The 12,519-nt window shown below is 35.7% G+C and overlaps 1 protein-coding gene across 1 annotated transcript; it reads right to left on the bottom strand.

The window, feature by feature from the left end:
- Nucleotides 1–10,685: 10,685 nt before the first annotated feature.
- On the bottom strand, nucleotides 10,686–12,075 carry LOC107896037 (probable galacturonosyltransferase-like 4). Its single transcript, XM_016821192.2, has one exon. The coding sequence runs from the start codon at nucleotides 11,913–11,915 to the stop codon at nucleotides 10,845–10,847; it is 1,071 nt and encodes a 356-aa protein (XP_016676681.1). The 5' UTR covers nucleotides 11,916–12,075; the 3' UTR covers nucleotides 10,686–10,844.
- Nucleotides 12,076–12,519: the final 444 nt, after the last annotated feature.

The following is a 12,519-nucleotide window of genomic DNA, read 5'->3' as shown; positions in this document are numbered from 1 at the left end:
AACGTATGTATTCGAATTTTCGTTGAATTGATATGATATGAATTGCTAGATTGTGAACTGAGAATGCATATTAACGAGTGAGATAGTAGAAAGATCTAGTTGGGACTCTAGGAAACAAACTGAATATTCATGCCATAACATTCTAATTTCTTGTGTGCCAGTGTAAGACATGTTTGGGACATGCATCGGCCACATTATGAGTGCCAATGTAAGACTATGTTTGGGACATGGCATCGGCGTGGAGATGAGTGTTAGTGTAAGACATGTCTGGGACATGCATTGGCCTCGACGATGATAGCCAATGTAAGACATGTCTGGGACATGCATCGGCTAAGAGTTTTGCTATTGTACGACATGTCTGGGACATGCATTAGCACGTATATACGAGAGCTAGTATAAAACCATGTCTGGGACATGGCATCGGCAACTTATCCCATTATTGAGGCTTATAGCATATTCGGTAGTATTTCGAAAGGCTTAACTTTAAAAGTTATGAAAGTGAGATAGTAAGGAAAGTATAATAATGTTGTAAGTGGTACAAGTACCTATTTGGTATGCCTGAGAATGAGCACAAAATAGAAAATGTGAATAGAGTAGATGGTAATGAGTAAGTCAAGCTTATGTCTATCTTTGTGCTATGAGTATGATGGCTAGAGGTGAAATTGTTGTTGTATATTTATTTATATGCAACTTACTAAGCTTTATGCTTACTCTTTTTCCTTTCTTTTTTTCTTTCAGTGCTGACTTATTTGCTCAAGGGTCCCTTGGAGTCAAAGATATCGATCACACTATCAGCCGTAATACTCGGTATAGTTGGATTTATATTTTTTATTATGGCATGTATAGAGCTAGATCTTACTATTTTATGTCTTTGAGAATTGACCAAATGTGTTGGTCTAAAATAGATTCTACTCTTTACATTGAGCTTTGAATGAGGGCTTTCATTTTGAATCTATAAAAGATGCATCTTCATGGTTGAATGAATATCTACTATGCTTGTTTTAGTATTGGTTGGTATTGACATGAAAATAGGTACACTAGGGTGGCAAAGAGGCTTGGTAGATAGCCTCATATTGTCCACACGGGTAGACACACGAGCGTGTGCCTAGGCCATGTGTGATACACGGTTAGCCCCATGGGCGTGTAAGAAGGCCGTGCATCCCCTGTACCTAGAAATTTCAAGTCAGAATGCATGGTAAGGGTCACATGGGCAGAGACACAGCCGTGTGGAGGGCATGGCCTAGTACATGAGCGTGTACCATGGTCGTGTGATGCTAACGTCAGAAATAGAATACCCAAGTTTTTGTACACCGGCTGCACCACAGGCGTGTTATGGCCGTGTGAAAGGACACGGGCATGTGTCTAGGCTGTGTGAAGTTTGCACTTGTTTTATGAAAAATTGTAAAAATTAAATTGGCCACACGGGTGTAGGACATGGGTGTGTCCCAAGCACACGGGCATGTGCCCTATACCCACACGGGCGTGTGGAGCCTTAAAGTAAGAAATTTTCTAAGTTTTTCTTGATGCCCCAGTTTGGTCCCAAATCACCTCAAATGTATGTTTTGGGCCTCGTAAGCCTAATTAAGGGACAGATTGCATATGAAATGAAAATTTTTAAATTGATCAAAATTTTATGGCCTGATTTTCTAATATTGGTTGAGTTTAAGTTTGGTAACACCTTAAACCCTGTCCCGGCGTTGGATACGAGTGAGGGGTGTTACAAATACGGTTTCGGGGTGTTACACTCTGTATATGCACAGAATATTATTAGAAGATAATGAAAAGAAGTCTATCGAGGGACAGAGAATATTGAACCTGAGTAAGAAGGACGTAGTTAAGAGAGAAATCATTAAATAGCTTAATGTAAGGATTATTTACCCCATCTTTAATAGCTCTTGGGTGTACCCAATTTAGTGTGTGCCAAAGAAAGAGGGAATTATAGTGATAAATAATGAAAATAATGAGTTGCTTCTTAACACAGGACCTCCCACACACCAACTCCTTACCACTCGAACCAACAGGCTCATTCAAATATGGATTAACAGACAATTTTACATAAACCCACCCAATAGGGATAAGGCTTGGATAAAAAATAACAAAATTTCCAAAAGTGGAACTTGAACCCAAGACCTCATACACACCTCCGGACCACTTAGCCACTGAAGAAGATATATCTTTGTGTCAGATTTTCACAACAATAGACTTAAATTATCCAGAGCGTTACAAAACATCCGAGTCTATTAGTGGATCTGGTCGAAAGGGAAAGAGAGGTTGTTTTGGGAGGTCAGGATGAAGTGGTGCTATAGGTCGAGATTAGGATAGGCAAGCCGCAAGAGCTGAGGTTGGTCCGGGTGATCAGGGAGTTGTTACATGGCTGTTATGTAAGCATTGTGGTCATCGTCATCATGTTGAGTGTTGGAAGATGACTGGCGCTTGTCTTGTTTGCAGATCGATGGAGCACCATCTTAATAATTGCCCGAGGAGAGCAGTTGTGGTTTGAGACCAACCTTCTATTGTTATTGTTGCTACTGCACCTATTCTGGCTAGATGAAGGAGTCGTGGTAGAGGTGTTGGTCAACGTGAAGCTGCTCGGGGTGGTAATGGATGTCTAGCTAGAGTTTACGTAGTTAGAAAGCCCCGGAATAGAGAGGCTACAGATGTTATTGCAGGTACTTTCAAGTTATAGTCTTTTCCTCTTCTAGCTTTAGTTGATTCGAGTGCTACGAGATCATTTATTCTGAGTGATGTATTTAGAGAGTTAGAGATTCCTGTAAAGACATCTAGGTTAGGTGTTACGGTTAAGAGCCCACTAGGTGAGAGTGTAGTGGTGAATTGGGTTTACTGTCGTTGTCCTCTAATGGTTCAGGGACAAGTGTTTCCTGTAGATCTTTTAGAATTGCTGATTTAGGGCTTTGATGTTATCCTTGGGATGGATTGGTTGACCGAGTATTGGGCAAAGGTTGGTTGTGAGGCAAAGTTGGTGACTTTGTGTTGCGAGGATGGTTCCAAAGTTGTTGTTGTTAGAGAGAAGTTTGAGTTGCTTTCTAATGTGATTTCTTCTCTTAGAGCTAAGAAGTTGGTTCGAAAAGGTTGTGAAGCTTATCTAGCCTATGTCCTAAATGTCGATAGTAAGGAGTTGAGGTTGGATGAGATTCGAGCTCTCTATGATTTTTCGGATGTGTTTCCTAAGAACTTACCTAGTTTACCGTTGGATAGAGAAGTTGAGGTCGATATTGAGCTCTATTCTAGTACAGCTCCAATGTCAATTACGCCTTATCTCATTGTACCTAAAAATTTGAAAGAGATGAAGCTCCAGTTGCAAAATTTGTTGGACTGGGGTTTTTCGACCGAGTATGTCACCTTGGGGAGCGTTGGTTCTATTTGTGAAGAAGAAGGATGGGATTTGTAAGGCCCCGAAAATAGGTCTATTAGTTTCAGGTAAGTTTATCAGGTTTCGAGTGAAAATTGGGAATTAATTGGGTTAATTAGCAATTTATATTATTAATTTGTTAGCTTAATTTTATCTAAAAATTGGTAAATAACACTCCAAAAAATAAAAATATTTTTAGAAAAACTAGTTTTATGGTTTTAAATAAATTTTGGGTAAAAGTAAACATTTTGGGTTAAATTGGAATTTAAAAATTATTTAAAATTGGGGTTCAATTGGGTGATTAATATATTAATTAAATGGGACTAATTCAAAAAAATAAGAGAAATGTGTAAGAGGTTTTATAGCAAATAAACCATATTTTCAGAATTTTGGAGGGAAAGGATAAAATTTAACAAGGAAAAAGGGGGAGTGGCCTGATGGCAAATTCCCCATATTTTGAAAATCAAATGGGGGTTTTCAATTTTAAAAACTCTACAACTACCTCACTTTTCACTCATTTTTCACCGGAATTGAGAGTTTTTTTCTCTCATTTTTTGCTTGTTTTCATAAACCAAATATCAGAGAATAGATCTAAACATTTTCTCTCCCAAAATTCTCTCTAAAAGCTCTCAAAATAATTTTCAAAGTTGGGCAAAAAGTTACTCGAATTTCTTCAAGCATTTTGATTCAAACTTCCAAATCAATGATTTGAGTTCAATTGAAGGTAATCCTCATCTCTGAACTTGTTTTTAAGTTAGTTTCAATCATTATTTGTTAATTAAAGTGGTTATAAGGGATTTTCGACTTTAATTTCTTCTTTCTTGAACTTGAGGATCAACAATGCTGGATCTTTAATTTTGAGTTGGAATCCAAATATTAATAGTTGTCTAAGCTCAAAATAGGTATAATAAGAGGTTTTTAATCTTAAACCAAAAGATCAAACACTTTTTATGGATCAATTTTGAAAAATTCGAATTTGATCAAGAACATGGATGATTTTTCCAAAAAATTATGAAATGGATTAAATAATGAAATTAACACTTAGAATACATGTTATTGGACTAGGAATGAAGATTAGAAGTGGCTTAAGGTGCTGAAAAGGGAGTTTAGTTGAGGAATTCCATATTTCGGCTTAGTTGTGCAACATTGGTATGGTAGTTTAAAGTAATGATTTAGATTTGTATACTTTATCAAATTTTGTGTTTCATGTTGCTATTGTTAGTTTGTAATGCATATTTTGTCTCTGTTAAAGCTCTACATCAAGACGAGGAACGTGCAAATCAGAATTGAAGCTCAAACTTGCATGTTTGAACACTTTTTTGCTTAAAGAGCTAAGTGTGGAAGTGAGAGATATTAAGGGTGATTTGGTAAATTAGCCTGATTATGTGTTTAATTAAAGGTTTAATTGGTGTTATTAATAACTTAATTGCGTATTGGATGGTTTGATTTGCAAAAATAGGTTTTATTTTATAAAAGAGCAAAATAGCAATTGGTTTGGTAAGTTGTGTATTATGCTTTTAGCATGATTAAATTGTATGGAATAAATTGATATTTGGAGCATGAATTGTTGATTTATTGAACATTTGATAAAGATGTTCTAATTGGTATATGAATATTGGGACAATGATATTTGCTATGTTTAATTTTATTGATGTTAAAATTGCTTAGGAACATGTTTTTACTTGCATTTTAACATCCTAAATTAAGTGATTAAATAGCATATTTTATGCCTTGCATGCATGATTGTATTGGCAACATTGATGGTGGATCCATTGGATATAGTTGGCATGCCATAGGATTTGTGAGTACTCACCATTATTTGTGATATTGTGAGCATATGGCTCATGGTGGATTGATTTGTTTGGAGTAGATAAGGGAGTGTTGAGCTTAAGTCTCCACTCATTGGGTTGTTTGAGGCACTATAAGGGAGTGTATGCCTTCGGCCTGCTCAATTCGAAGGACTATATTTGATTTGTGGGAGTTTTAAGATCCGTTTATCCAATGTATGATAACACATTTAATTATTGCCATGGATGTATTATGCCAATATAATTGATTGGTTGTGCTAGTATAATTGAATGTTTATGTGTTAAAAGATGATTTTACATGCCATAGAAAAATTGATTCTTAATTCATGAAATAGCATGTGATGTTATGGTGAAATGTTAACATGTTGTGACTGAAATTTTAATGCTTAATTACTTTGATTTATACATGATTAGGTGCAAATTACTTGATGTTTTTATTATCATTCACTGAGCTTTTTAAGCTCACACCCTCACATTTCGTGCAAAGAATTTTTGGGCATAAGGAGTCAAGAAACGAGTGCAAGGGCGATCCAAAAATAAGGCTCGGTAGTGGCTTAAGAAATTTACTTTAGAGACTATATAAGGGTATTGTGATGCTTTTGGGACTATTGTTATTTTACTCGTAATAGACATTGGACATTAAATTTTGGACTTAAATTTTGGTGATTTTATAATTTCTTTAATACATGATTTTATGTCTAATTGATGTTTCATTTATGGTATGTTGATGAGTGTTCGTACGGTAGTTGATAACACGATGTATGAAGCATGTATTTTACACTAACAATGTTTAATTGAAGCTTACCATGGAGTGGATTACTTGGGATTAAGGTATGTAGCTTGTGTGAATTAATTGGTGTTTGCTAAGCATGTAATTGGGTGTTAAATTTTGATTAATTGTTGCATACTTTTTTGAAATAAATTAAACTGGAGATGTGTGGATGTTTATGGTAATTAATTGTAGCTATTTCAAGTTTAATGGGTAAGTGAAATATGTATAATCAGGTAGTTAAAATGAATTTTTGACAAAACAAGTAGAGTGGGCTGCACACAGGCGTGTGTCTTTTCACACTTACATGTGGGTGGTCACACACGGGCGTGTGGAAAGCGGACACGGCCGTGTGGGTTTCTGAAGGTTTGATTTTTGGTTTTTGTAATCTAGTATTCTAATTTGCTTATTTTATAAGTTAGTCCTAAAACTTGATTAGATTAATTGAAGACTTTAATGATAGGGAAACTTGGTAATATTTTAGGATTAGACTTGTAACTGTTAATATTTGGTAGAAACACTCTTAATTTTTAATTTGGAAAGTATACTAAAAGTTTGTAAAAGTTATGATTGTCCCTAATAATAAAACTTGAATTAGACATAGTAAATGAACTCGAATTAAGCTGAAATTTTTAGGGCTTGTATAATTTGACTAAAAGAAGATTAATAACTATTTAAAAATAAAATTGGGATAGTTTAATCTTAGGTGGTAAAATAACCAAAATACCCCTATGTTTAAATATGTAGAGAAAGTTTTAAAATGGTTCACAAATTGCTTCTGCATTAATAAATGATAGTTAATTAGTCATAAATGAGGTGTTAAGGTTGGGGTGTGCGTCGGGTGGTCGTTAGCTGGAGAATCGCTTTAGTGGCTAATGTAATGATTCAAATTCAAGTCGGTCTGTCCCGGTCGGGTTTGGGGTGTCACAGGTAAGATTGTAATCTTTTGGTGGAAAGATTTGCCTTTTAGAAAAGTTTAGGTTACTATTTTTTATGTATTGGCGTTGTAGTTGTGAGAACCCGCCAATCAATTGTTTTTCTTGGTAAGTTTTGCATAACTAACCCTTCTGTTAATATTTGCCTATGGCGGATTGTTGAGTTGTGGAATTGATTCTTTTCTGTTTGACCACTTATTCAGTTTTAGTTGAATTCTTGTTTAGATATAGTTTGAAATTAACCAAAGTGAAATGAATATTTATGGTAGAATTTTTCTAGAAATGATTATGTTGGCTACATTAAGGTAGTGAGTTTGCTTTGCATGTTAACCACTTGTAAGTTATTGTGAGAACTATGAGCTATAAATATGGGTGAGGCGTTTTCTAATGGGGATTCTTCTGTGCTCTTCTTTTTTTTTTTTTACTCCAACAATTAAAGGAAAGTTCTTCATTGGAGTGGAACTAGCCAGGGTTTGAATTTTAAGAAGAGGGTTGTAGAGTGTAGTGAAGGTCTTGGTGCAGCCAACTCTGTTGTGAGTATCCAGTTTGTATTAATATTATCTGAGTTTCCCTCTATTTTGAATATTTCGTTAAATTATGGTTGTTATAGTTTAAATTTCAAGTGAGATCGTTTTCATGGAACTTTAGAAATATGTTGCATGTAATCATCTGTGTGTGCATGTATGTGTCAGGATATAGATGCGACTTTCTTGGGGTTTAAGCTTGGTGTCCAGATATGATGGACCACTGGTAGAGCATGTTAGTTGCTAACCAAAATGGCAGATGTGTTGGACCACTAGTAAGGCCTGCTAGTTGCTAACCAGGTGGGAAAATAAGATGGGTCACTAGTAAGGCATGTTAGTTGCTAACCAGATTGGCATGAATGATAGGTCACTGGTACGGTATCATAGTTACTAACCAGATTGACATGAGTGCTAGGTTTCTGGTAAGGCATGATAGTTGCTAACCAGCATAGTGACATGGGTGTTGCCATTGGTAGGACATGTTAGTTGTTAACCAAGGCAAAAAGCCCTAAACTCTTGGGAACATGCATGTGTTTGAAATAATAAGAATTTTGATACTTGTTCTAATGTCTGATTATGAGATCTGAGGTTTAGCCCAAGAAAAGACGGGAAAAAACATAAGAAAATATGATTCTGGATGTGTTACATGTTATGTATAATTGCAGATAGGAAAGAGACGTTGAATAAGAACTTTTGATAGTATTAAATGTTAAGTGGTAAATCATGTATTTACACCTTTTTGTTGTGTTGAGCAGGTAGCATATTTGTTAAATATTTATGTTGGTGTATTAAATCTGTCCTAGTGGAGGAGAGTTCAGAAAGTAGGTAAGAATCCGTCCGATGGTATGTTTGTGATGTAAAGAGTATTATTGGTAAAGATTGTGTTCCATGGGAAAAGTGTCAATTCTATTAAGGTAAATGTTCACTATAGATGTAAGGAAGAAAGTATATGTTCGTACTAGAGTCCGCCTAGAAATGCTATCTACCATGGTTAGATATCCATCTATAGTATAAGAATATTCACCCAAATGTTTTTTGTATAAATATTGATGTATTAGTTTATGTGTATTATATTGGTGCCATTGTAGCATTTTACCTGCTTTTGTATTATCTTGAAAGGACCAAACTTTTCTAATCCCAGAACTCACTAAGTTCTTTTAAACTTACTCGTTTTCTTTTTCTTTTTCCAAATGGTACTTCGTCTTAAGGCATGTTTAAAGGACTCAGCCAGATCGAGTGACCTCTGTTGTGAGCTTCGCCTATGTTTGTTTTATAACATGCATATGTTCTTTTGGGGTTGGCGTGTAGTTCTATTTTGTATCTGGATCTGGAGTAATAGTATTTCTTTACTAAATTAATGTTTTAAAAGAATGTTACCCTTGAGGGATTAGTTAAATTTTTATGAATTATGGTTTGTAAAGTGATTTCTATCTGTATATGCCAAATTGTTTTATACATTACTTTAATTGCCAGTGTTGTATTTTTTTAAAGGAAAGACTTCCGATGAAAGATTTAAACTCCATCAAGTTTATATTATGGCTTATACTGGTTTGATTACTTGTTCTTTTAAAATTTTCTGAGTTAACGCCCTAGTTTAATTTATTATACGTTGAAACTAAATTAAGATTGAACCAAATAAATGTCAGCTTTCCATGTGACGCCTTAGTTCACTGATGGGGATTGGGGTGTTACATAATAGCATTTTCTTCATATGATCTTATTTTATCTCATGGTAATCATTACATCTTCCTTCATGAAACGTCAATTACTATCAAATAGTAATCAAGTCATTACTCACAAAGATAAACGACCCATGGCCACGTTTGTTATTCATCAAACATGTAATGCCAATGAGGGGATATCATTTACCCATGTTTCAAGACATGAATTCCACTATTGTGTATAACACTACATACTACAGAAGTCACACACCCAACCACCAACTTTCAGTTCCTTATCTATTCAAATTCAAGCTTTTACTTACATCAAAGTGTAAGAGTCACACATACATAGTCCATCATCCACTTAGGATTTAGGTATGCCACGCTATGAATGTCATAAGTGAATAAATCCATAAACAAATTTAGGATCTATTCTTCTTGGATCCATTCCGATGTATTGTCAGTCTAGTTAGTCACATCTACGTCTCTATCTTCTGAGAGTCATCCGCTCCGATGCCTAAGAAAAAGGATCTCTCCAATTGGACTTGATAAACGACATATTAGCCTTTTAATCGGTTTGCTCATTTCCAATCAGACTAAGAACATGTTTAGGTTCATCTATTAATACAAGTTGTATTTCCACACCATGATCCAACCACGTGATATCACTTAGTATTAGTTTAAATATTAGGCAACCAATGAGCAACATTTACTTCCATTTTGATTTGCGTGCAAAAACCATTTGAGGAAAATTATACAAATTATATTAATGTAATAAATGAATTTATTTTATTAATCAATCTGTTTGAAAAAATTACAAGTTTACAAACAAATATACTACACTCAATACACCATATCCAACACAATGCTCGTCCAATGACATTGTCATAAGTGTGTTACCCTCATAGAATATCCTTAATCTCTTTGGCATAATATTCGTTCTCCCAATATGGTTCTATTTTATCTCATAGTAACCATTGCATCTTCCTTCATAAAAAGTCAATCACTATCAAATAATGATCAAGTCATCTATCACAAAGGCGAACGACTCGTGACCACATTTAATTTTCATCAACCATGTAATGCCAATAAGAGGATATCATCTACCCATATCTCAAGCTATATATGAATTCCACTGATGTGAATGACGCTACATACTGCAGAAGTCGTACACCCAATGCACCAGCTTTCAGCTCCTTATCTATTAAGATTATTTTTAAGATTATTTTTTTATATTTACCAAGGTAGCCCTAATTTTCCTTAAGTGTTTCATTGGGTCACCAAGGTTTCAAGTAGATGGGTTTCTCCACTTGTTCTACGAATCAGGCCAATTCATGTGAGCCGAATAAATTTTATTTCATCAATTGACCTCTGTAAGACACTCTTTACACATTCAATACAGATTTTAATCCGCAACCCATGATATAAACACACCTAACTTGTTTCAATAAAAAAAGAATTATCATACTTGGAAAATTAAGTGTGTGCAACTTCAGTTTGAAAATTAGAATTTATCCATTGATAAAGTGTAAATTGAGTTTATAATTAAATAATCGCCTATCACATATAACTAAGTGTAAGTCTATGTAAACTATCTTGAAAAATAATGGGAAAATTATAATCAATTGAACTGAATATGTTTCTTTAAAAAAATCTCATAAAATTGGTGTGTAAACCTGCTTGCTCTTCTTCTCTCCTATATATCTTTTCTTTTCATTTTTCCCCGTCTCTCAAATTATATGAATCTCCAAATAGTTTTTAATAAAATTCCATGATCTTATTCTTCTAAAAAATGTCTTGATGAACGATAAAGATCATAAGGAGCCCACAAATGATCAACCACACAAGGTTTCCTGGAATCAAGCCTCAACCATGGCTTCCCTTTCCCACTCCAATGGAGAAGGCTAATGGGACCAGGGTGAAGATTCCTGCATTTGCCTTCGAAGTTATCGCCACCCAGTCCATGCTGGTTCCACCTGTGATCCACTGGCTTAATGTTCCCAGCCAAAACCAGCAAAAATGGTGGCAAAGAACCCAAATGATATATCCTTTTCTTCTTTTGGAATGCCATCCATTGCTCAACTTTCTTCGTATACCCTCCTTTTCTCCATTTATCAACATCCACGACCATTACTCCAGTGTTAAAATAACATGGGTTCCTTCCTTGAAATGTATTCGACAGCACCGGGTCGGACCAGAAAGCATCGTTGAAATAGACTGTAAAGTTTGCATGGCAATATTCGGGGGCTGCTAACACCTTGTCTTCCATGTCTACATCCCAAAGCTTTCCGATATCATCCACCACAACCAGGTCTGAGTCTAAATAAAGAACCCTTTTCACATCGGCCGGTAATATATCAGCGAGATAAATCCTTGCGTAGTTCAAAGGCTGGTCCAAAGCTTGTCGGATCGACTTGGATATCTTCCCACGAACTCGGTTGGAATCGAAACGATAGATCTTGAAATTCAGGTAAGGGAAAGTGGATTCGATGCTGGAAACCAGCTCCACATCGGAATGAGCACAAAGGAAATGGAAGGACAGGTTTTCGGGGCAAGTCGAGTGTTGCAACATGGATAAAACAGCCGCCATTGTTCCACGGAGGTAGTTTTCGTCGAGGGTCATTGCAATGTGAATCCTGTCGTCCTTGTTCGATCCACATGAATCGCCATTGCGGAAAGCCGGGGCTTCCCTGAACACGGGAAGTTTAACCGGAGAAGGGTCGTGAATGATGGTTCTGACACGGATGGCGACGGTGGTAGTGACGGCGGAGTGGAGGAGGATGAGGAAGGAGAGGATAAGGCCATGCGGCGAAGCAATAGGGATCGGTAAAGTTCTCCACAAGGCCATCCTGTGCCTGGCTTTTTGGGTTCTTTGGGGGAGGGGGAGTAAAAAGTCGAAGGTTAAAGGATGAAAAATAGAGCAGGCATTTTAGATTAAAATCTAAACCACAAAAATAGGGGAATAGATATAAAAAAAAGGGTTTGTAGAAATATTTATTTTGATGGTTAAAGGGTTGGATGGAAGAAGATGAGCAAATTATAGGAAAGGAAAAAGGAAAAAATAATTTAAGATCGAGGAAGGACGACAGCAGCCTAGATTTTTGGAGATATGTTTGGGAAATCTATTTTTTCCATTTCCCCATTTTGAGAAAACATTTTCAGATTTTTCTGTTTCAACAACGGTGGAGACTCTACTTTTATATCTTTGGGTTTTGGTTATTTTAGATTTCATCACTATCATTCCACACGTTCACTACAGGCTTGTGTTTGCTATAAAAAGCTGCCTTGGAATTCTACTTTCTTCCCATCCTATTTTTCATTTTATTCTTGCTCAATTAATTTCTTTTCAATTTATTTCAACTCTCCCATGTTTAACTCATTTTATTGCATGCATTTCCTATACTCTTATTATTTCAATTAAATTGAGTCTTGACTCTTGAATTTGGAATATG

Source organism: Gossypium hirsutum, chromosome A10 (genome assembly GCF_007990345.1).
Source record: "Gossypium hirsutum isolate 1008001.06 chromosome A10, Gossypium_hirsutum_v2.1, whole genome shotgun sequence".
NCBI classification, from domain to species: Eukaryota; Viridiplantae; Streptophyta; class Magnoliopsida; order Malvales; family Malvaceae; genus Gossypium; species Gossypium hirsutum.
This window is presented reverse-complemented; position numbering and strand designations above follow the sequence as displayed.